The 24,697-nt window shown below is 37.9% G+C and overlaps 1 protein-coding gene across 25 annotated transcripts in view; it reads left to right on the forward strand.

Moving 5' to 3' along the window:
- NRXN3 (neurexin 3) overlaps positions 1 to 24,697 on the forward strand; it is a 1,226,878-nt gene that overhangs the window by 1,154,875 nt on the left and 47,306 nt on the right. For 14 of the 25 annotated variants that reach the window (XM_070931453.1, XM_070931456.1, XM_070931452.1 and 11 more), the window contains one exon: positions 17,237 to 17,248. The exons of 4 other annotated variants lie outside the window; for them this stretch is intronic. In XM_070931453.1, the coding sequence (XP_070787554.1) occupies positions 17,237 to 17,248 (12 nt within the window). Of the gene's footprint in view, positions 1 to 1,959; positions 1,982 to 17,236; positions 17,249 to 24,697 lie in introns of all 25 variants that reach the window. 7 more of the 25 variants (XM_070931446.1, XM_070931448.1, XM_070931449.1 and 4 more) reach the window with 1 other exon arrangement.

A 24,697-nucleotide genomic window follows, 5' to 3' on the forward strand; every position in this document is an offset into this window, starting at 1 on the left:
TATTACCCTTCATCCTCATCTCTAATCTTAATCAAATTCAATTTTTCCCTTCTATTCTATATTATTATTATTATTATTATTATTATTATTATTATTATTATTATTATTATTATTATTATTATTATTAGAATTTCTATACCGCCCTTCTCCTTTCGGACTCAGGGTGGTGAACAGCCAAAATAAAAACATTTATATATAAGGTATGATTAAAAATAGATTTAAAATAATTAAATTTGGCCCATAGTTTAAAATTTATCAATTTAAAATCCATATCAAAATTTAAAATCAACCATAAAATCAAGAGAGACCGGCTAACTGAAAGAGATGAGTTTTTAGGGCCCGACGAAAAGTCCGGAGGTCGGAGATCACTCGTATCTCTGGGGGTAGATTGTTCCAAAGGGTAGGTGCCACCACAGAGAAGGCTCTCCTCCTGGGGGTCGCCAGCCGGCATTATACCCCTTCCCATTGTCATATATTTTTATATCCATCCTCACATTGGTTAATTATGTAATATTAGTTGTTTAATATAAATTCAACATTTTAATATAAATCAATTAGTTATATAACTACCTTTTTTGTATATTAATCAATATGAACATGAATATTCCAATTATTTCTATGCAATCCAATTTCTTACAAATCAATTAATTATATTTACCAATAATAATAAACCAAATAATTTCCCCCATATATTCCTCCAAACCACAACTTAACCATTTCTGCTTTCAGAAATATACAATTAATAGTATCTCAATTATTACAATTCCCTAGTTAAATAGAGCTTTTTTTCTTTTGTGTTTTAAAATTTGAACTCTCCTCTTTTTCCCTAAATTTCCCATTGTTTGCACCTATCTTTTTTGGTGAGGAAAAAGAAAAGAAATCTGCCTGCCTAATTTTCCAACCTTGCAGCAACAGCAAAGCAGTTTCAGTTTCCTTTTTCAGAAAGGAAAAAGGAAATTGCTCCAGAACTCTTTGCAAGGAAGCAGCAGAGCCCTGAGCAAAACAGCTGAGACAAATCAGCTGAGAGTCGGGAGCCGATCTAATCAAGGGCTAATTAGCCTATGCTGAAGCTCCGTGGGCCATTAAAATTTCAAAAAAGCACCAAACCATTTGTTAAATTGCTGGCTCGCCCGCCCCTCACCCACTACTATTTATTGGCAATAAATAGTGGTGCAGAGGGGCAGGGCAAGCCAGCAATTTAGCAAACAGTTCGGCTCCTAGAACTGGCAGAATCCCACCACTGGCTATAGGGTGGCCCTTTGAAGCCCCGCAGCAAGAATTTGAAGTTTTTTTTCCTCTAGCCATCAGCTGGGACTCCGGAGGCAGCAATAGATTGGGAGTGGGCTGGGTAAGCGAACGGCCGGAGATCCAACAGAGCAGAGAGTGAGGGTGAGTGAAGGCGTGGAAGCTGCTTTCTCCATCCTGCTCTCTTCCGTCTGGAGCCGGTGGGAAACCACGTGGCAGCCCATGTGGATCCCAGGCAGCGGAACTCAGGCTAGGGAAGGGGTGGGCAATTGTGGCTCTTTTACAACCTGTGGCCTTCAACTCCCAGAATTCCTGAGACAGCCAAGCTGTATCAGGAATTCTGGAAGTTGAAGGCCACAGGTTGTAAAAGAGCCACAATTGCCTACCCCTGGCTAGGGTAGGCTGGCGCCGCGCGGGTGGGAGGTGGGGCGGGGCGAGGGGTGGGCGAGCCAGCAATTTAACAAACGGTTTGGTGTGCTGCGGGGCCAATAAATTACAAAAAAACACCGAACCGTTTGTTAAATTGCTGGCTCGCTTGCCCCATTTATTGGAATAAATAGTAGTGCGGAGGGGCGGGGCAAGGGGCAGGGCGAGCCAGCATTTTAACAAAGGGTTCGGCTGAACCCCCTAGAACCGGCAGAATCCCACCACTGGATATAAGTATAAACATAATTATGAATACATGAAATGGATACATATAAAAGGGAACATTAGGACAGGGACAGTAGGCACACTGGTGTGCTTATGCACGCCCCTTAGAGACCTAATAGGAATGGGGTGAGGTCGACAGTAGACAGTCTTAGGTTAAAGTTTTGGGGTTAGGGGAAGAAACTACAGAGTCAGGTAGTGCATTCCAGGCATTAATGACTCTGTTACTGAAGTTGTATTTTCTGCAATCATGTTTAGCACAATTTACCACAAGTTTGTATCTATTGTGTGCTCGTAAATTGTTGTGGTTGAAGCTGAAGTAGTCATTGACAGGTAGGACATTGTAGCAAATAATTTTATGTGCTACGCTTACGTCAGACCGAAGACGTCAAAGTTCTAAGTTGTCTAATGCCAAAATTTGAAGTCTGGTGGCATAAGGTTGCGAGCAGAGGAATGGAGGACTCTTCTCGTGAAATATCTCTGGGCTTGTTTGATTGTGTTAATGTCCAATATACAGTCCGGGTTCCAGACAGATGAGCTGTATTCAAGAATTGGTCTAGCAAAAGTTTTGTATGCCCTGGTTTGCAGTTCAATATTACGGGAGAAGAAGCTACGCAAGATTAGGTTAGCAACTTTTAATGCTTTTTTGGCAATGTTCTTACAGTGAACTATGGCACTTAGATCATTTGAGATGAGTACTCCAAGGTCCTTAACAGAGTGAGTGTCGTCTACAAGGTCGTATCCACCCAGCTTGTATTTAGTGTTTTGATTTTTTTTGCCAATATGTAAGACAGAACATTTGTTGGTTGAGATTTGGAGTTGCCAATTGTTTGACCATTCTGATAGATAAGGTAAAGGTAAAGGTTCCCCTCGCACATATGTGCTAGTCGTTCCCGACTCTAGGGGGCGGTGCTTATCTCCATTTCAAAGCTGAAGAGCCAGTGCTGTCTGAAGATGTCTCCGTGGTCATGTGGCCGACATTACTAAATGCCAAAAGCCCACAGAATGCTGTTACCTTTCCACCAAAGGGGGTCCCTATTTTTCTACTTGCATTTTTTACATGCTTTCAAACTCTTAGGTTGGCAGAAGTCTGATAGATAGTAATGGTCTTTTTGTAGGGTAGCAGCATTGTCGGTGGTGTTGAATAGTTTTACATCATCAGCAAAGAGAATGCAGTTGCTTATAATATGATCGCAAAGGTTGTTTATGTCAAGTATAAAGAGTGTGGGTCCTAAAACACTTCCTTGGGGGACACCGCTGTTAACTGGTGTGGGTTTGATATTATTAATGAGACAGAAGTAAGAGGGGCAGGAGAATGAGACTATTGTATTGAGGAATAAATTTCCCCTTTGGAGTGATTCAAATTTTTAAAGGAAGTCATTTTGTGAGGGGAAAAAACCTTAAACACTGAGATCAGTAATTACTGTTTTTTACAAAGTATCATTACAAATAATAAAGAAGAAGAGAACTGAAATCAAAGGCAGGATCTGCCTAGCATATTTGCTATGTTTCATCTGTAATTCTAGGCAACCTTCCACATAAGGGTTGGCATATTACAGGAGATGAAATCAATCACGTCAACAGGGCAGCTGGTTGGAAACCCGGGCTAAGAATTTTGTGTATGGAATTACAAAGTTCCATTATTCAGAGGAACTTGAGGTCCTGGGGATTCTCTGGAGTATAAGAAAGCAAGCCAAACATTATTTCATTATTTAATATAAAATCCTTATTGTCAGCCTCTTTGTCTTCTCATGTTTTCTCTTCTAGCTGAAAAGAAGAGTTCTTTACATCTGCATTTTTTTTTTCTTTGCATTTTCTTTGGAAGAATTTCAGGCTTAGTTTTACCTTCTGTTGCAGTCATTCTCTAATGGATTTTTTCATCTGTCACTCATTCATCCTTCAAGCTGCCATAGAACCATAGAGGAGTGGAGTAAAAAAAACACAACCCACCATAGGGGAATACCAGTCTGAAATTTCTAGGATCCCGTGTTTTCTGCATTGTAAGTCAAGAACAATCACTTGCCACTACACAGCCCAAGCTTTGCCTGAATTGAGACTGTTATATGACTTTTAATATCAGTATCTCCTGTGGTGATTTCAAAGCTTGGCTCCTGTACCAAATGACACTTTTTAATTATGTAGGTGGGATGTATTCTAATAAGCTCCAATGGGCAGGAAGGAACATATTCTTTAGCTTCAGAACAAGTATAAGATGAAATGATTTCTTCCCAACATCTGTGTAGAATGTTCCCAACATCCATATAGAAGAAATAGTAGCATTAATAATAACAAAAAAAACAATAATGCTTTTTCTGAACAAGAGGTATATAAGCATTCCCTATGTCAAGGTGTGTGTGTGTGTGTGTGTGTGTGTGTGTGTGTGTGTGTGTGTGTGTTTGTAGGAGTCAGTATTGACTTCTAGAAACTACCTGGAGAAGTTCCTTCAGTTTTCTTGGCAAGATTGCAGAAGTGGCATTGCTTGCTTCCCAGGGCTGAGAGAGAATTATTTGCCCAAGGTCACACAGCTTATTTTGTGCTTGAGGTGGGACTAGAACTCACCATCTCTTTATTTCCAGCCTGGTACCTTCACCACCACATCAGACTCACTCTCTACAGTCAAGATGGCAACCCCCCCCTATCATTTTAATTGACATTAAATGTTCTCCATTGCGCGATGCAGTTCAGAGGATAGATTGCCTCAACTGCCTTTTCATTTGTGCAGTCACTTTGTTCCTTGCACGTCAGAAGCTGAGCAGCCTTTGTTTTTCCTTAGCAGGCATCAGAACCAAAGAGGATAAATAGAGGCTGAAGTCCCCACCGCAGCCAGGAAGCAGTCTCACCAAAATGCTCAACTTATCTGTTTCATTAGAGCCTCTTTTATTTGTTCTAAGTAACACAGTGCATCCTGTACCAGCAAGTGTGCTGCTGCCTCAATAATGCTTTCCCCCAATTATACAGAATAGTCTATTTTTTTATGACCCCACTGCACTGACTTCAAATTGCTTTTAGTTACCACAGCACAGCAGACCTTAGCTCCCGCATGGCTGGGACAGTTTATCTGGGAACCATTTGCAACTCAAAGGCAAATGGAGCAGGAAGCAAGAGGCATTAGAAAAAGCTCACATAGCTTCTGGTGAAAGATAAGAACAAAAACTCAGCCAATCGCATAATGTCCTCAACCTTTCCTTCATTTTGCTGCTGCATTAGACAAGATCAAACTACCCCCAATCATTAGATAAAAAGACAGACACTCCACTCGAAGTGTAATTTCACTTTCTGAAATGCTATAATCAGTTGCTGAGATAGAAAAAAACCTGGACTGAGCACAATGTGTCCTGAATCATAGTATTTGATTGCTATTGGGTCTAAAGAGGATTGAATACAACAAGGCCCCTTCCACTACATCTACATGCAGGAAAGTATGCAGTGGGATACCCTAAGTTTCTGTACTGGTCCTGTACTCTTCAACATCGTCTTAAATTATTTAAATGAGGGGATAGAAGAGGAATTCATTAAATTTGCAGGTAACGCCAAGGGAGAGAGAATAGCTAATACTTTAGAAAATAGGCTCAAGATCCAAAAGGATCTTGACAGACTCAAACACTGGGCGCTATGCAACAAAATTATATTCGGTGGTGAGAAATGTAAGCTTTTACACTTAGGCAAGAAAAACCAAATGCACAGGTATAGAATAAGTGGTACCTGGCTTAATAACAGTAACTGTGAGCGGGATCTGGGAGTCCTAGTGGACAATGACTTAAGTATGAGTCAGCAGTGTGCCAATGCAGTCCTAGGCTGTATTAATAGAGGGATAGAATCTAAATCACGTGAAGTATTAGTAACCACTTCATAATGTCTTGTTAAGACCATAGTCAGAATATTACATTCAGTTTTGGTCACCACAATACAAAAAAGTTGTTGAAACTCTAATAAAAGTGTAGAGCAACAAGGTGATTAGGGGACTGGAGGCTAAAACATAGGAAGAAAGATCAAAGGAATTGGGTATGTCTAGTCTATTGAAAAGAAGAATTAGGGATACCATAACAATCTAGGGGGCTGACACAAAGAAGAGGAAGTCAACCTATTCTCCAAAGCACCTGAAGGCAGGACAAGAAGCAATAGATGGAAACTTATCAAAGAGATCAAACATACTATGTTTTTATTTACACATAGGAATTACATAGAATAAGCATACATAGCATTTGGAAAGAGTCATATATTGTAGGATGCTTATGGTTGAATATTCCAAACTGATTTCTTCATCAAAAAATTTTTGTAGTTTCTCCCTTCCCAGGTCTCTTTAGTACAGTGAGAATTTTTCTTCATTTAGTGTTCATAGTGTACTCTTCTTTAGAGACCTGTTAGAGGCTGCACCTATTGAACTAAGCTGGTCTGAAAAAATTAAGCAGATCCAGATCAGATTAGTACTTGGATTGGATACCATCAGGAAATCCCAGGGCTACAGGCAATATGGGAATGCTAAAACAACTTAGAAGAAAATAATGGCATACCACTTTCATAATGTATAAATATAGGGGAAACTTTACATAATAGTATAAATTTTCTTAACTGAATTTCTTGTATTTCTCCTTATTGCTTTTCCTTTTGCATTATCCCAAACCAGAATTTGAAAGGGCCAATAATTTGCTTAAAGCAGAAATTTAAAGGATATGGAATAGTGTTCGCCTTTTGCATTTATGCATGCAGTCAAAAGAAAACCACAATTTTCCTAAATAATTAGTTTTACCATCAACTGCTCTTAGAGTTAGGATATAGGGTTTAAACATTAAAATGCATATTTAAATTTAAATATTAATAACAGGAAATGTTCTGTCCACAATCTTGCTTGGACAAATCTCATTGGAGTAATAGAGTATAGGATTTACTTTGGGAGCAATCCACACTTCAATACATGTAGGTGATAGATAGATAGATAGATAGATAGATAGATAGATAGATAGATAGATAGATAGATAGATAGATAGATAGATAGAAGGATGGATGGATGGATGGATGGATGGATGGATGGATGGATGGATGGATGGATGGACGAACAGACAGACAGGTAGATAGATAGATGGATGAATGGATGGATGGATGGATATGATGTATAAAATAGGTTACAGATTGATATATAAATAGCATGGAATTAAACTATGGGGAAAGACTTAACAATTGTTGATAAGAAACAGGGAAAAAAAGTCTGGAAAGTAAAATTGCAGTAGAGAAGGAATGGAAGAAAAACAACAAAATACAATCACCTGCAAATAGAAGTAGAATGACTATGGCAAAAGAAAGCAAAGATAAAACCAATAGTAATAGATGCCTCGGGTGGAATCCTAAAACATTTGGAGCACCGCTGAACAGCATTGACAAAATCACCATCAGTCAATTGCAAAGGGCAGATTTAAGTGGAGCAGTTTACATCTGCAATGATATCTTTTAACATCAGCACCTGCCCATCTCAGGTCCTTGGGAATGGTTCAATAGGTGAATAAAAATGCCACATCCAATCTAAATGTCAGGCTAACTGTGCCACCAACCATAATTACAATAACTCGATATGTGGACAAAGATGCCAAATTCAGTCTAAACATCTGGGCGACAATCCAAACGACCATAGTAAACCGGTTATAGAATGACCTGGCTATGCATTCATCTCTAGGTCAGTTCCCTAACTGGACTGCCTTCCCTCCCTTTCTATACTTGGCAACATACCATCATCTTTGTGCTAGGCAACGTATAAGGACAGGCACCAGCAAGGCCAAAAATAAGAATGGAAGCAAAGGGATCTGTTTGTTCTCTGAAAACTGCCAAACAGGTATCACTTTGCATTCATTCTAGCAGTGACATTTTAATTTATGAGCTAAGAATGCACTGATTGCCAACTACAAAAATTGATTTGCTTGTTCATCTGATTCAACCTGTGTCTGAGTTAGAAAGTAATTATGATAGTGAAGCTGATAGGCAGGCAATTACATTTTTGTTCCCCCCCCCCCTCCTACCCTACTCACTCACTCACTCACTCATTCTCTTTTTCCCTCTTTTTTATCCTCTGCTTGTTTTGTATCTTTTCTGCCTAGGAACTGTTATTTTCATTTTTAGTCTCTTACTTTGTGTGGATCACTAAATTGCAGTCTTAGTAGGTTTGGCTGCAGCCGCATCAAGTGATTTCTATAATGCTGAGCTTCCTTATTTTAGGACCCCAATAGCTTTATCAAATTGAGTACCTGCAAGATGAGTACACTTCCAATATCTGAAGCATTATGAAGTGTTACTATTTTTATTGATGTAAATAATGTAGCAATTCAGTTCATAAACAGCATTACAAGATTATCGATCAATGTTGTCTATATTAGAATATTTGGGAGTCTGTTTTTTATAATAACGTAAACCACATTTCTCTTGTATTCAAATCTTAATTGCAACTTTAATGTCTTGCTGCTTTTGATACTTCAGTCTCTTATTATATACAGATGGCTTTTTTTGCCATTGTGCAAGCTGACTTCCATCCCAGAATCACAGGGGCTCAGGTGGCATATACATTTAATCTTTCTCCTCCTCCTCCTCCTCCTCCTCCTCCTCCTCCTCCTCCTCCTCCTCCTCCTCCTCCTCCTCCTCCTCCTCCTCCTCCTCCTCCTCCTCACCACCACCACCACCCTAGACTTCTCAGTGCTGTCTCTTCCTTACATTTTCCCAGTCCAAACCTTTCAAAGCAGTTTAGGAAACAAAGATTGAAAGACGAAAGAGGCATATATTTCTGGCCATTAGAACCTCAGAGCAGGCATTTCCTATTGAGGGATGAGAGAATAGGGGCAAAAGTGGTGCTTGATTCCAAGGCTTAAGATATCATTTTCCCTTTTAAAATTTTCATAAACCCTAAAACTAAAGTTGAAAATGTTCACTTTGACCACTACAATATTTGCATGACATCAGCAGCAATTTTCCTGCAACCCATGAAGGACAAAAGTGTTCCTTATTGTTGCAAAACTGTTGTTTCTCCAAGATCAGGCCAGTAAAAATGGCCACCATTTATTTTGTTGGGGCTGCTCATAGTTTTATTCTTATTTTAAAGCAAAGGTGGGGGGGGGAACATGGAAGGATATAGCCAGAGGGTACTATAGATTATGGATACAATACTGGTCTCAATTCTTTTGTTATCTATATTTGAACTTACTTGGAAATCTCTTGTCAACATCTTAGAACTTCCCAGAAAAAAGACCAAGGTGTTTTCTCATCATCATATTTATTTATATGTAAATAAATCATGGTTCATAACATGTGAAATGAACAAGTAACAATTATAATAATTTTTAAAAGGCAATAGGAAAATTATAGATCAGTCCTATATTGGCCATAGGTGGACTGTCTTAGGAAAACAATCCATCCTTGTAGTTATCCATCATTTTAGTTTTCATTCTTGTATCCTGTTGGAAAAAAGGATCATGAGGAAAGCAAAATCATGTAGGTCTCATCAAAGCAACTTTGCTTTTTATTGTTCAATATTGTCTTCTGTTTGCTCTCTCTCTCCCTCTCCCTCTCTCTCTCTCTCTCTCTCTCTCTCTCTCTCTCTCTCTCTCTCTCTCTCTCTCTCTCTTTTCGGAAGCATTATATGGCCTTTTTCACCTTGCTTTGCTTCCAAATTCAAAATATCGTATATCTGCATTTCCAGATGCAGCCAATTCACTAAACTGCATCCTGCATCTTATTGAACCTGTCCTGTCTTTTGTGGTAAGCCAAATGACTGGAGGAAGGAATAAAAAGAGAGCTCCCACGCCCAAGCTACGTTGAACCGTAGCAACAGAATGCCAGCTAAAAAGCAATTTGTGTGATATATCAGCAAGGTGGTGGGGAACCAGCAAGTGGAACTTAATGAGCTGACATCTGTCGACAACTCAGCAGTGTCAGATATTAGTATTTGTTCACTCATTTTCACATTATGGATAAGTAGGAAACTTAGTAGAGAGGCTGGAGCCTGCCGTACAGTTCATTTTTTTCATTGCTAAGGCATGAAATGATTCTGTTGTATTGAAAACCCAGTTTCTTCTTTGGCAAATAGAGATCTTCATGTAGTCTCAGGAAAGGATATAAACTAGGAATCCACTATGACGTGCTATTCTTAAAAAAAAGGTTCTTTCACTTTTTATGTACTATCATACAGTTCTTATATCAGCAGTTTGGGGGTAATGCTCTTGATAGATAGAAAGTAGAAGTTTACTTTGATGGGCTGACAAATTAGAGGGAAAATTGCTTATAGTTTTGTACAGGTGCTTCAGGCAAGGAATGAAAAGTTCTGTTCCCTCTGCAAAGGTAACATATTGTTAGAAATTAGAAAACTTTACACACTTATTCATTGTATTTAATATTACAATTAAAAATGCTTAAAACATTATAAAGCAATAAAAAACTCTATAAATATCCAGATTAAATATACACAGGAACAAGATACTTAGCCAGTTAGCAATACAGCCAGGAAATGGGGCCCTTAATGCATTCAGCACCCTAGATATGGAAAGATAGCTAGGTTTTTACATCCTTATGAAAAGCTAACAGTGTTGGGGCCATTCTAATCTGTGAAGGGAGGATGTTCCATACAGTAGGGTCTACTTCAGAAAAAAGCCATCTTCTAATTTCCACCAGTCGACATTCTTTGGTTGACCGATCTGCAGCATTCCTATTCTACTCAATTTATTTTTATTTATTTATTTATTTATTAAATTTGTATACCGCCCTACTCCCAAAGGACTCAGGGCGGTGAACAACCAAATAAAATACATATAATACAAATGTTAAAAAACCATTAAAATACAATTAAATAATTGGCCCAGAGAACGAAATTTAAAACACCCCAAATTCATAAGACAAATTTAAAATTTAGAAATTTTAAAATTTTTTTAAAAAGTTTAAAAGAGAGGTTAGGTCAAGCCGGCCTGCTGGAAAAAAAATGTTTTGATGGTACGGCGGAAAGCGCGCAGGTCCGGGATCCTCTGTATCTCCGGGGGGAGCTCGTTCCAGATGGCGGGTGCCCCCAAAGAGAAGGCTCTCCCCCTGGGGCCTGCCAGTCGACATTGTTTGGCCAACGGCACCCTGAGGAGCCCCTCTCTGTGGGAGGGTACTGGTCGGTGAGAGGCTACTGGTGGCAGAAGATGGTCTCGTAGATACCCCGGTCCTAAGCCATGGAGCGCTCTAAAGGTGGTAACCAAAACCTTGAAGCGCACCCGAAAGACCACCGGGAGCCAGTGCAGCTCACACAGGAGGGGGGGTCACATGGGAGCACCCTGTCGCTCCCATAACCACCCGCGCTGCTGCATTCTGGACCAGCTGGAGCCTCCGGGTGCTCCTCAAGGGGAGCCCCATGTAGAGAGCATTGCAGTAGTCAGGCGGGAAGTGACGAGGGCATGAGTGACCATATTTAACGAGTCCCGATCCAGAAAGGGACGCAACTGGCGAATCAGGCAAACCTCAATCTAGTTGGGCAGGTAGAGATTTTTGGAAAACATATGGAGGGCGATCCCTCCATATGTTTTCAATTTAGTTTTGCATGGCAATTTATGTTAGTCATAATCTTGATATGATACATTTAGTAACTTGTCTCATTGTTCATGATAATCCTCCATGTTTATGGATTTTTTTCTCTTGCAGAAAATGCTCTGCAAGCATTTTCTCTGAAACAAGCTACTATTTTTAGAAGAGTTTGCTCATACGTTTCTCAGTTACTATTTTTTTGTTTAGCCTGGTTTGCAAATACAATAGGGAGAAATGGTAGAACTCTAAAATCATAGAACTGTAAAATTAGAAGACACCACAAGCATTATCTAATCCTGCCCTCTGCAATGTGTAGGAAAGCCAATAAAATCCATCATCTAGATGTGGCTCTCCAATCTTTTCTTCAAAGCCTCCAGAGATGGAAAATCGACAATGTCTTTAAGTTATTTGTTCTACTATTGTACAGATCCTATTCCCAGAAAAATATTCCTTATACTTAAATAAAATCTACAGAGCTGCAATTTATATTCATTATTCTTAGTCTTAGTTTTTGTGTCAGTGGAAAATTATCCCTATCTTTTTTCTGGCATCCTTTTTATGTACCTGAATGATGATAACATGTGTCCCTTTGGTCTTATTTTCTCCTGACTAAATTGTTTCAGGTTTTTTCAATAGGTCATGTCCATAGAGGAGTCCTTAACTTAGAAGCAGTCATTTGGTGACCATTCAAATTTACAATGGCAGTGACAAAAATGACTCATTATCATTTTCCATACTTATAACCATTGTAAGCATCCCTGTGGTCATGTGATCAAAATTTGGATGCTTGGCAACTGGCATGTATTTATGATAGGTAGTTGCAGTGTCCTGGAGTTACATGATCACTTTCTGTGACTTTGTGACTTCTGTGACCAGCAAGGAATGGTTACAGAACATCAAATGATGAACAATAGATAATGGGGTTATAATTCATTGATATTGGAAAAGTGTCTATTTGAAATCAGGCAAACAACTAGTAAAGGAGACAGCCCTAACCTACAAATCTTTGGGACACATATGTCTTAAGGGGAGGTTGCTATTTTAATAAATTACTTGGTGCAGTTAATCCAGTGCTATTTTAAAAGTAAATACAGTAGTTAGAACTCGTGAATTAATTCATTATATTTATATTCCATTTTTCTCCAGGACAAGTAAACAATATGGTTGTTCCTCTTCATTTGTTTATTTAAACATTGATTAATATTATATAATTGTTGCATAATTGTGAAATTAGAATTGAAAGTCATGGTTGCCCCTGAATGTTTTCCCCATTGCACATTCTTTGCACGTGTTCATATTGCATATTAATGACAGTGAAACCGATGCATCTCTGCATGAGCTTAGCAACAGCAAACCAAGACAGAATTTATTATTTCCTTTCCTTTGCTCAGCATATTTACCTGTCACTGCATTTGGTCACCCAATCAGCACGGCACCCACAATCAACTTTTATGCCAACCAGTTTGGAAAGCCATTTTGAGGAAGCAAAATATTCCTCCATCGGTGCAATAAAGCAAATTCCCCTAAACGGATGCCTCTCCATCCAGATACATTCTGAAATTTTGAAACACGTATAAATGAGCTCATCATGTTCCAAATGGTGGTTCAAACCACTCAAATTCTTTTGGTCTAATACTCACTTTGAAAAGTGCATTCCAGCTGTGTATCTACTAGGCTGTTAAAATCAATTTTGTCTGTTTCGTGGTGCTCTCTTTTTAATAAATGCACACATAAAAAAAGATCAATCTGACTTTACTATAGCTAATACAGTCTAAACGGGCAATAAATAAATGGATAAAGAAAACTTTGGATACATTGTGGGGAGGCTATTTTGATAGAATAGAAGTCACAGGAGTCCATCCTCCTCCCTTCAGGAATAAATACAAATACTGACCTGTTCTCCCATATATTTATGGTATCAAATAGCAAAATTGAGCACTTACTTGCTATAGGCTCCTTCAATTGTTAAATGGGTCCATTGTTCAAAATTACACTTAAAAATTCCCAGAACATCATGGAGCTGTTAATTCATCAACCAAATAACTTAACTTCCTTCTAACTCTTCAAGAGTGCACAGAGGATTGTTGACTTAGTTAATCTATCCAACGCAGCAACATTTTCTGTGTATCCAGCTGTGGTGTTAGATAATTATTTGAATCTTTAGGTAGAAAAATTGATCAGTCTATTAAAAATGTTTTAGGCATATATTTTATTTTATTTTATTTCTAAAATTTATTTGCTGCCCATCTCATAACCAATGTCTCTGGGCGGCTTATAACATAAAAGTATTAAAATCATCCATTATAAGAACACAGCAAATAAAAACATTAACAGATGAAATCAATGTATGAAAAATCCAGTAATTTACAACTGCCTATTTCAGTTTAAGGAGAATAATTTTATTCATCTGAAATGCAAGCTGAAAACAAATTTGTTTATTTTCCTCATTGGTTTTACTTGTTTCTGTTTCTGTTTATATTAGTGACAATTACAAAAAAAGTTGAAAGTTTAAATGCAAATTTGTTTCCTAATACTAAGATATTTATCTAATAACATCTTCAATACCTTAAGAAGCTGTATTGCTAATATCCATCTATATATTTAATTCTATGTATTCATTATATTTATATTTTCCTGATCGCTGCTTCCCACTATCCATAGCTGGGTTAGTTCCTCATTTCCTGGCAACAACTGAGTGAGAGCTGGGGACACATGGGATTGGAGGCGTGGCCCAGCCAAGGGATTAATTACAGCTCTCACTCAGTTGTTGCCAGGAAATGAGGAACTAACCCAGCTATGGATAGTGGGAAGCAGCGCTCAGAAAAGGGACGTTCAGGTAAGTCAACGTCCATTCTACTTTTTTCCAGGAGCTCAACCGGAGTGAATAGTAGTATTTCCTCAATGTTGTTTCCACAGTAGCAGCCTCAGTAGATAGATTGGACTAAGAGATTGTAGTTGACCCAAAGTCACTCACATGTTTTTAGGTCCTAACCTAATTCATTATTCAAATGAAAAGGATTAATGAAAGAATTTCTTTTAATTGGTTGATAGCTCTAAAAATAGCTAACAAACTTTTTTAAAAGTAATTTTATTATGAGAAGATTTTACATAATTTTTTTAAAAAAACTTATCTTTTTTGAGCATATCTCCTTTTTCCCCACCATGTTCATCACTGTTTTATACAATTGACAAAAAGATTGATGTTTGTGTCCATTTCTCCTACAAACCAAACTGATGTGACATATATGATCAGTTGAGAAAAATTATCGCATAAGAATTCTGAGTATTTGCATCTTAGAAATGACAAGTTGATATAATGTGATGATATGGCAGAACTATGTTTGAAGCAGAAAGTTGAGGCATGCCCTTTGAATAAGGCAAACTTTTCTTTTAAATGACACACAGTTATGGAGTTTGGAGTAGGCAAAATACTTTATTAGTGCCTGATGCATCTTTTGTCATGTATTGCCAATGTAACCAAACCAGTGATGTAGGAGTGAAAAGTGCACAGGTCAAAACCAGTATTTTGAACCTACCTTAACAATCACCTTCTTTGATCTTGGGAGATTAATACTGAGGTACTAATCAGGTTTTCTGCAGAGATGTCATGCTGAATCTCAGTGAGGGTTCTTTAGTGGTTCAGAAGAGATGGGGGTTGTCTGGCATTTGTGGTCTGCACAGGACTTGAACTGAGGGAGGTTGATTGGTGGAAGGAGGTTTCTTATGAGGTTTCAATCAATCAGTGCTTGGAAGTACTGCAGTTTTCATGTTGATTGTTCATTCTGGCATGTTTGTTGTGAGTGTTTTAGATCAGGTATCTGAGTGGGAAGTAGATGGTCTCCAGTTCAATGAATTTGTTAGTTCTTCATTTATTTGAGTGTCAAGCTTCTGGAAATTTCCTAGATATTTAGATGGTTGTAAAGTTTATGATTTCAGTATTCTCTCAGTCAAATTTGTTATTATAGCTTAGTGTGTTGTGTAAATGATTCCATTATATATTTTTTCTACCTCCCTGTTCTTCTCTGCATAATAAAGTAGGCTTCCATGAGATGCCCTGGGCAGAATGTTCTTTGGACCCCTTATACACAAACATACATAGAGACACAGAGACATATCCCAGAGTTATGTAATTATTTTTTTGCTATTACTTTTTCTTCATTGAAAATAATAGGTTGGAAAATGAGAAGTGTTTAGGAAAAGCCAAAATAGTGCCGTTAATTAAAATATCTGTCCATCTGAGCATTCAAAATATTCATCCAAAATATTTTGGATAAAAGTTTCTAGATAGATGATAGATAGATAGATAGATAGATAGATAGATAGATAGATAGACAGATAGATAGGTGATAGACAAACAGACAGAAGATAGACAGATGATAAATGGATGGAGAGAGAGAGATACACAGTATATATGGAGCCTCTCTCCTTTTTCTTTCCCCCCGCTTTTTAAAAAGCAAAATAACACTTTGGATTCTAGGATTTATAATCTCAAAATATGAAGAGAAAAATCCTGGAAATTTTATAATCCCAATTAACAAGTCAGCTTCTTGCCTGTTTTCCATTTCTCCCACCACTGCTTTATATAACAACTTACTTTGTGTGCTCTTTTTGTGGGAGGGGGAATATGTTGCCTGAACATGGACTTTTATTTTCTCTCCACAAAGGTATGTGTTATATATTCTAACCAGGCTGTGATCTGTAAAAACTATTAAGGGACTAGTTCCAGGTAATCTCTCATGTGCAGAAAGAGTTAGGGAGGATTTATTCTGCATTTCAAAGTATTTGGAGACCACCCTGGATGCTAATGTCTGCCCTCAGAGTAAAGGTACTTAAACAGTATTTCAGAGACATGTTATTCTGAGCAAAGCAAGTAAATGAAGTGAAAAAAGGAATGATCAATTGTGCTAACAGCAGATTGTACTACTTAAGATTTAAAGTCTGGCAAAGGAGCAGCTTAGTGCATTATGGTGAATTTCAAAAGTAGATGTTTCTCTTATTGGACTCTGAGCTATTTCTGTACTCTATAATTTTTTAAAAGAAGAAAGTTTAAAGCACATTTATTAAAAGCTATTCTGCTTATGTTGTTTTATTCCTTGCCACCTAAGGTTTAAATAAAACATTTTTGGCAGTGTGAAAATTTTGTCTTTTTGGAGAAATTTCCTTCCCAGTCTTTCAGTCTGTTTAAATGAAAACTTCCCTTTGGCAGTGTTAGATTTTTGATGCCACATTTATTAATAGCTATCAATTATCTACTTTTCTGCTAGTAGGAGGCAAAAGTTCACATCATGGGAAGCAAATATAAAAAGATGTTATGGCAATTTGTCTGGCAGAAACAGTAAACCACAGAGCTCTGCCTTCTACTTTATTGTTTCTTGAGTTCTTCATCATTGTCTTCAGAACCACACAGTTTCATAAACATTCATCAACATACAAGCCATGCTGCACCTATTCAGCATGACTTAAAATAAAATCAAAAGGCCAGAACACATCCTCTCCAGCAGCCAAAATTTAGATAAGCAAGGATTAACATCTGACAAATAATCATGCATAAAGTAATACACCATAACCTTGATGAAGGTAATGAAATGTCTGTAAGTAAGCAGTCAAGCTCAGAGAATATCAAAAGTCTCTACTGTTGAGACTCTGTTTGCTTACTTGCTTGTTGTTTATTTAAACATTAATAGCCTTCCCTTCGGCTGGAAGATCTGAATGACAAGGTTGGGGACAAATTGTTCTGTTGAACAACTGCCTATGTGATTGCTAAGAGTCACCAATTTGATGAAACATAATGAACCAAAAATATCAGCACAGGCTATAGCCCATCAAGCGTGTAGGATAAACAATAAACATGAAATAAACATAAAAACTACTTTAAAGAGATTAACCTAACCATGACAACAATATAATGGCAGAAAGGTACATCCATGCTCACCCAAGTAAATATGTTTCTATAAAAAGAAAACAAACTCATCAAGAGAAAAATTGCACCACAGTTGTTTCCTTGCTGTATTTTTGGTCTACACACAGGGGTTAAATCCAGCAGGTTCTGACAGGTTCTGGAGAACCGGTAGCGGAAATTTTGAACAGTTTGGAGAATCAGTAGTGGAAATTTTGAGTAGTTTGGAGAACTGGCAAATACCACCTCTGGCTGGCCCCAGAGTGGGGTGGGAATGGAGATTTTGCAATATCCTTCCCCTGAAGTGGGGTGGGAATGGAGATTTTGCAGTATCCTTTCCCTGCCACGCCCACCAAGCCATGCCCACCAAGCCACACCACACCCACCAAGCCACACTCACAGAACTGGTAGTAAAAAAAAAATGGATTTCACCACTGTCTTCACACAAGACATTTACTTTTAAAAGAAACTACTTAGAATGTGATTCTTTATCTATTTTATTGATTTTTTAAAAAATTATAGGGCCAGTCAATGCTATCTCTAGGTCACTCAACCATTCACTAACTGAATTTTACTGTATTTCATAGCTATGAGAAGGAATAAATTTTGTTGACGATCAGATGGAATTACTTCATTCCCAGTAGCAGAAACAAATATTTAGCTGTTAAAACAATTTAGTAAAGTTTATGAAAGGTTCAGTGTCTTCTTTCTTCTTGTTAACTGCAAAGGTTCATGCTCTCCACATTTTTTTAAAAAAAATACAATAAATGTTGTTAACCCTGCTACAGTAGAGACAACCTTAAAATTGGTCTGGGAATATTTTTGGTAATGATATCAAATTGCTTGATGTTTTCAGTTTAAAAAGAAAGATCAGTTAATCTGCAAGAGATACACTTTGTACCCTTCTCCCACCATTAAAAGAAATCCTTTGGAAGTTCATTTTACATTAGCCAGGGACAACACTGATTAATGTGCATGACACCTTTCACATAATTTTATATATTAAGTATTTTAATTCTACTCTGCCATCAGACCAATAAACTAAAAAGCTGCACTGAAAAAACATTAATGGAATATATTAATTTCTAAAAAACTGAAGTGATACCATTTATCCCTATCGCTTCATTTTTTCACCATATTATTCGCCATAATTAGTGGGTAACTCTCAGGAGCTGAAAGCTATTTTTGACCTTTGAATGACATGGCAGGAGGATCGTTCCAAAAAAGTGTGATTTAACACAGCATACTAATTGCGTGTAATAGGCCTCTGTAAATTGCAGCTAATCCACTTGGATGAGGTACTTTGCCTTGATGGAGAGGGTAGCCTGCTTTGACTATTTGCTTTGCTTTCTATGCCACTTTGAACCTCCGCAAAATTCTAATACATAGGACATAGTCACATATTTTTATAGATTATGAAAGGTCTGTAGAGTTTTGTCAAAACTTTGATAAACCAGCATGCATAGCTGGTTTGACTGTATTTGTTGCCCCTGCAGGAAAGGGTGTATTGGGGATTTATAATGAAGACTTTTAATGTTATAAGGGAGTCAACCGATTCTGCAAAACACCTGAAGGCAGGACAAGAAGCAATGGATGGAAATTAATCGAGAGAAGAAACTTAAAACTAAGAAGAAATATTATGACAGCTAGAACAATTAATCAGTGGAATGACTTGTCTCCAGATATCGTATGTGCTCCAACAACGGAGGTTTTTAAGAAGAGATTGGGCAACCATTTGTCTGAAATGGAATAGGGTTTCCTGCCTGAGCAGGGGGTTGGACTAGAAGACTTCCATGGGGTTTCCCAACTATGTTATTCTGTTAAGCCACCCAGAGTAACTATGTATAATTTGGGCAACTGTATAAATTTGTTTAATAAATACATAAATTAGCAGGTGTTGAGCTATGGCTTTATGGATCACATCTACTGTATATTGTTGAGATCCAGCTCTAAGAGTTAACTCCTGTATTTTGCATGACAAGCCTTTCTCCTTCCTTCTCCTACTTAGACAGAGAAATGAAGCTAAGTTGTCTGTTTGTTCTTCTGTTGCATTGGGCAAGTTTCCAAGGCTCGGATGATGATGACTATGAGAAGGTTCTTTTATAGGATGCAGCTCTAAGTCATGGAATATTTTTTTCAAGGGTGTTCATCAAGCTTGTTTTGGGGGGGCTGGGGGTGGTCAGTTCTGGATTCTGGTTAATTTTTTTCCCCCATTTCTGGCATGAGTGGGAAAAATAGCTGTTTCCTATTGCAAATGATGTTGTGTTTCATTATTCTGAGTGCTTTATTGTCTGCAAGACACTACTGATGTTTTAGTATTTTATAATGCTTCAAATAGTTTTACCCTGAAAGACTTTTGATTATGAGCCATTGGGGTGGCAGTGATCAATAGGATTGATTAACATTGTGGCAAGTTATCCTGAGCCCACAGATACACAGAGTCCCGCAGGAGAAGGGCGGTATAGAAATATAATAAAATAAATAAATAAATAATACAGGGGAGATATAAATATGAAATAGAGGGACATGATTTTTCAGAAAATCTATGTACAGGCTTTACTCTGAAAAAAATATGGCTCCACTTGAAATACACTGAAATATGATAAATTGTGATGTACAAGTAAGGGCACCTCTGCACTTGGATTTTGAACCACGTTGAACAAAATCTAGATCTCCCCAATTGCATGATGTTGATTTGTTTGGACAGCTGAAACAGCTAAATCCTTTTTGGGCTGGAGACAGGAGTCAAATCTATTTGTGGATTGTTTTTGTTCTCTCCTGATGGTTAGCTGGAAGGATCATTGATTGGCGTATTATGATCACTCAGCATTTGGAGATTGTTAGAACAGAATATTAGCATGTGGCTCCTTCAAAGTAGATTGGAGAAATCGGAGAGTGGAAAAAGTGTAACATAAAAGTGCCAAAGTTGGTCCTTAAATTAGGCTGCCATGTGCAAATCAGTGCCCTTTGTGTATTGATAATTGGTCTCAAGGAACTGGCAAAGCAAATTATACCATTTTAGAGTATAGGGGTTGAAGTTAATGTGCCCATGGGGGGGTTGAGGATGAACATCAAATGTCAACACAAACACAAAATGAATAGGGCTCGAATTCATCCACCATCTTTCAAATTTTGACAATATTCTGCAGGTGCCATTGGCTGTATTTCCAAACTTGTTACTTAGAGTAAGAGGTAGATGTTTTCAGTCTGCTTTATTTTTGAATGCAGAATAACAGAGTTGGAAGAGACTTTGGAGGTCTACTGGCCCAACCTCCTGCTGAAGCAGGAGATCTATACTATTCCTGACAAGTAGCTGTCCAATCTCTTCTTAAAAGCCTCCAGTGATGGAGCACCCACAACTTCTAAAGGCAAGCCATTCCACTAATTAATTGTTCTCACTGTTAAAAAAAATCCTCCTTAGTTCTAGTTTGCTTCCCTCCTTGATTAATTTCCATCTATTGTTTCTTGTCTTGCTTCTGGTACTTTAGAAAATAGGTTGACCCCCCCCCCCTCTTCTTTGTGGCAGCCACTTAAATATTGGACACTGCTATTATGTCACCCCAGTCTTTTCACCCTCTCATAAGTCCTATTTAGGCAGTTTCACCAAAACAACAACAAACTTAATTCGAGCCCGCATGAAAATCTCTATTTAAGTAATAAATAAAATATTTTTATTAAAATGTTCTTTCCAAGTATACATTCAAATATTATTATTTGCTCATATTGGGCATTTTATTACACAGTTTTTAATATTTTTAGATACTTGCTTTTTTTACACAGGTCCCCTTTTCTTCTATTCTCAATATCCCTGAATATTATATAAATATCTGTAATCAATTGCAATTTTGTCCAGATTGGAGATTATTATTGCCAGCTCTAGAATAAATTTAAACTACATTTTTACTTTGGTTTAGGTTCCTCACACAATTGATTATGCATTTAATTGGAAAGTTCTACACTGCAAGATTAAAATGAGGATAATAACTAGATATACTGTACATCTAGAAAGCCAAAGTGGTGATAGGAGTATTACTTTTATATAAATTTTATCATTAAGCCAAATATAAATGGTTAAAAGTATTAGTAATATCAGTTAATAATATCAGTAAGACAAGAAGCAATTGGTGGAAACTAATCAAGGAGAGAAGAATTTAGAACTAAGGAGAAATTTCTTGACAGTTAGAACAATTAATCAGTGGAACAACTTGCCTCCAGAAGTTGTGAATGTTCCAACACTGGAAGTTTTTAAGAAGAGGTTGGATAACCATTTGTCTGAAGTGGTGTAAGGTTTCCTGCCTAAGCAGGGGTTGGACTAGAAGACCTCCAAAGTCCCTTCCAACTCTGTTATTCTATTCTATTCTAGTTGCAATTTATTTCTGGTTCTCCCTTTCAGGTCTTCATTGAATTCTTTTCCATTTTCACAACAGATCTGGTTTTTTAAAAATCTGCATTATCTTTTGTATACATACACAAGAACATTTCTAATTTTTCTAAGTAGTGTTCCTTTGGTTCCATGTGTACATTTTTTTCAAATATAGATGCATATTTATGTTTAGAAAATTTTGTTCTACAGAATTCACTGAAGAGTGAAAATCAAAAACAAATTTGTCCTCATATTTAAATATGGTTATCTAAATACATAAGCATTGTTTATTTTCCCTGGAGGCCTCTCAAAATATTATTAAGAAAGGATGTATTTTATTATACAGAGGGGGACAGAGATCGACCTCAAGGCGCTTTGTGTGTGGGGTGCCGCAAGGGTCGGTTCTCTCGCCCCTTCTGTTCAAGCCGCTGGGTGAGATCATCCGTAGTCTCAGGGTGAAGTGTCATCTGTACACTGATGATACTCAGCTGTACATTTCCACCCTGGACCACCCCAACGATGCCCTTGATGTGATGTCCCAGTGCCTGGAGGCCGTGCGGATCTGGATGGGGAGAAACAGGCTCAGGCTCAACCCATCCAAGACCGAGTGGCTGTGGCTTCTGGCATCCCGATATAGTCAGTTGGTACCATCGCTGACTTTTGGGGGCGAGTCGTTGGCCCCCACAGAGAGGGCTCGCAACTTGGGTGTCCTCCTGGATACATGGCTGTCTTTGGAAGAGCATATGACGGCTGTGGCCAGGGGGGCTTTTTATCAGGTTAGCCTGATCCACCAGTTGCGTCCTTTTCTGGATTGGGATGCCTTACGCATGGTCACTCATGCCCTCGTCATGTCCCACTTGGACTACTGTAATGCTCTCTACATGGGGCTCTCCTTGAGGAGCACCTGGAGGCTCCAACTGGTCCAGAATGTGGCCACGTGGGTGGTGATTGGGGCGACTCGGCGCTCCCATGTAACACCTCTCCTGCGCGAGCTGCACTGGCTCCCAATGGTCTTCCAGGTGCGCTTCAAGGTATTGGTTACCACCTTTAGAGCACTCCATGGCTTAGGACCTGGGTATTTACAAGACCACCTTCTGCCGCCAGTACCCTCCCACCGACCAGTATGCTCCCACAGAGAGGGGCTCCTCAGGGTGCTGTCTGCCAAACAATGTCGGCTGCCAGCCCCCGGGGGAGAGCCTTCTCTGTGGGGGCACCTACCCTCTGGAACGAGTTGCCCCCAGAGATACAGCAGATCCCGGATCTGCGCGCTTTCCGCCGTGCCTTAAAGACGTTTTTGTTTCATCAAGCCGGGCTGACCTGATCTAACTTTTTAAATTGTTTTAATTTTAAATTGTTAAATTATGGGCTTTAATATATAGTTATATATATATATTATATATTATTATATATTATATATTATATATTATATAGATAGATAGATAGATAGATAGATAGATAGATAGATAGATATAGATATATATAGATATAGATATAGATATATAGATATATATTATATATTATTATATATTATATATATATATATATATATATATATATATATATATATATATATATATATATATATATATATATATATTTTCTGAGGTTTTCGCGGGTGTTTGTATGTAGGTCTTTGGTTATTCGGGTTTTCTCCCACATAAAATTGGAGGTGTCTTGGCAACGTTTCGACGAAGTCTCATTCGTCATCTTCAGGCTGGTGTTTTCGGCTTCGTGCTTCTAGGAGCATATATATATATAATAATATAGTTTTAACTGTGGGCCAAATTAATTTAATCGGTTTTTAATATTGTTTTAATTTTTGTATTTTCTGTATTTTATCTGCTGGGTGTTCACCGCCCCGAGTCCTTTGGGAGAAGGGTGGTATACAAATATAATAAACATAAACAACATAAACATTATCTTTATAGCTATGATCACGTATTTATTTATTTATCTTTCCAAATGATCTAATCAATAATATATATCCAACACAGTTCTCCTCTTTTGGAAGAGAAAAGAGAAAAGTTAAATAAAGATGTCCAGGAGACAGAGTCAAAACATGCCAGCAAAATGACATATTGATTTCTGGCAAAGGAGCAGACTGTAAATAAAAAAATATTCTTGGGACACAATTACAAAGTGCATAGCTGCTACAACAAGCAGAAAGCTCATTTTCTCCGACTGGAAGTTTATTCTGAAAGGGCAACTGATGCTTTTTAGAGCAGATGAACCTCTAGCTTTTGGAAAGCCATGCTATCCTTTTCTAAGTGAATAAGGTACATGTCCTCAGACTTTTACTTTTTTCATACTCAACAGTTTTTAGGAGGTTACAATCTGCATTCATCTCATTGTCATCAGGTCAGACAACCTAGAATTACAGGTCCAACCAAGAAGATATCTTCACTATGCTCAACTAAAGAAAGACGTGGTTCATGAGTTCTCCTTCAGTCTGATGAAAGAGAAATTGCTGTAGAAATCTCCTTCAAGGGAAAGTGTTTTGGAACATTATTATGGGTAGAATTTGAAATTTTTGTGCTCGGTCAATTGTGAATTGGCCAAGGGTATATATGTGTGGGTGTATAAGTATATAGGTGTGCAGGCTTTCATATGGAAACAATAGTCTTGGTGGTTTGCTGTCTAAAGCTCCATGCTTCAATCTAAATACCAAGGGATGACATAGTCCCCCAATATCCTCTTCCTCCAAAGCCATTACATAACATTGACTTAGACTTGTCTTAGAAGTGGTTATAGCAGAAGTATCCATAACTTGGTAGAACTTGGTGCTAATAAACTTGAGTAGTAGAATTTGTGTCTATCCTAAAATGACATAATCCAGAAGTACTCATTCATATTTGATATGGTTGGTTGGCTGGCAGGTAAAGAAAAGGAGCACATGTTTTAACTTTTTCTACTTGGTCCACAATTCAGCTCTAAACCTCAACAAAGATTTGTCTGCAGTAAGGAAAAATGGTTGGAAAAACATGTACGTGGTTCTGTGGTTGTTGTTTTTTTTAATGCAC

The sequence above is a fragment of the Pituophis catenifer genome, unplaced genomic scaffold (genome assembly GCF_029215685.1).
Source record: "Pituophis catenifer annectens isolate HBS135680 unplaced genomic scaffold, rPitCat1.0.hap2 SCAF_1, whole genome shotgun sequence".
NCBI lineage: Eukaryota > Metazoa > Chordata > Lepidosauria > Squamata > Colubridae > Pituophis > Pituophis catenifer.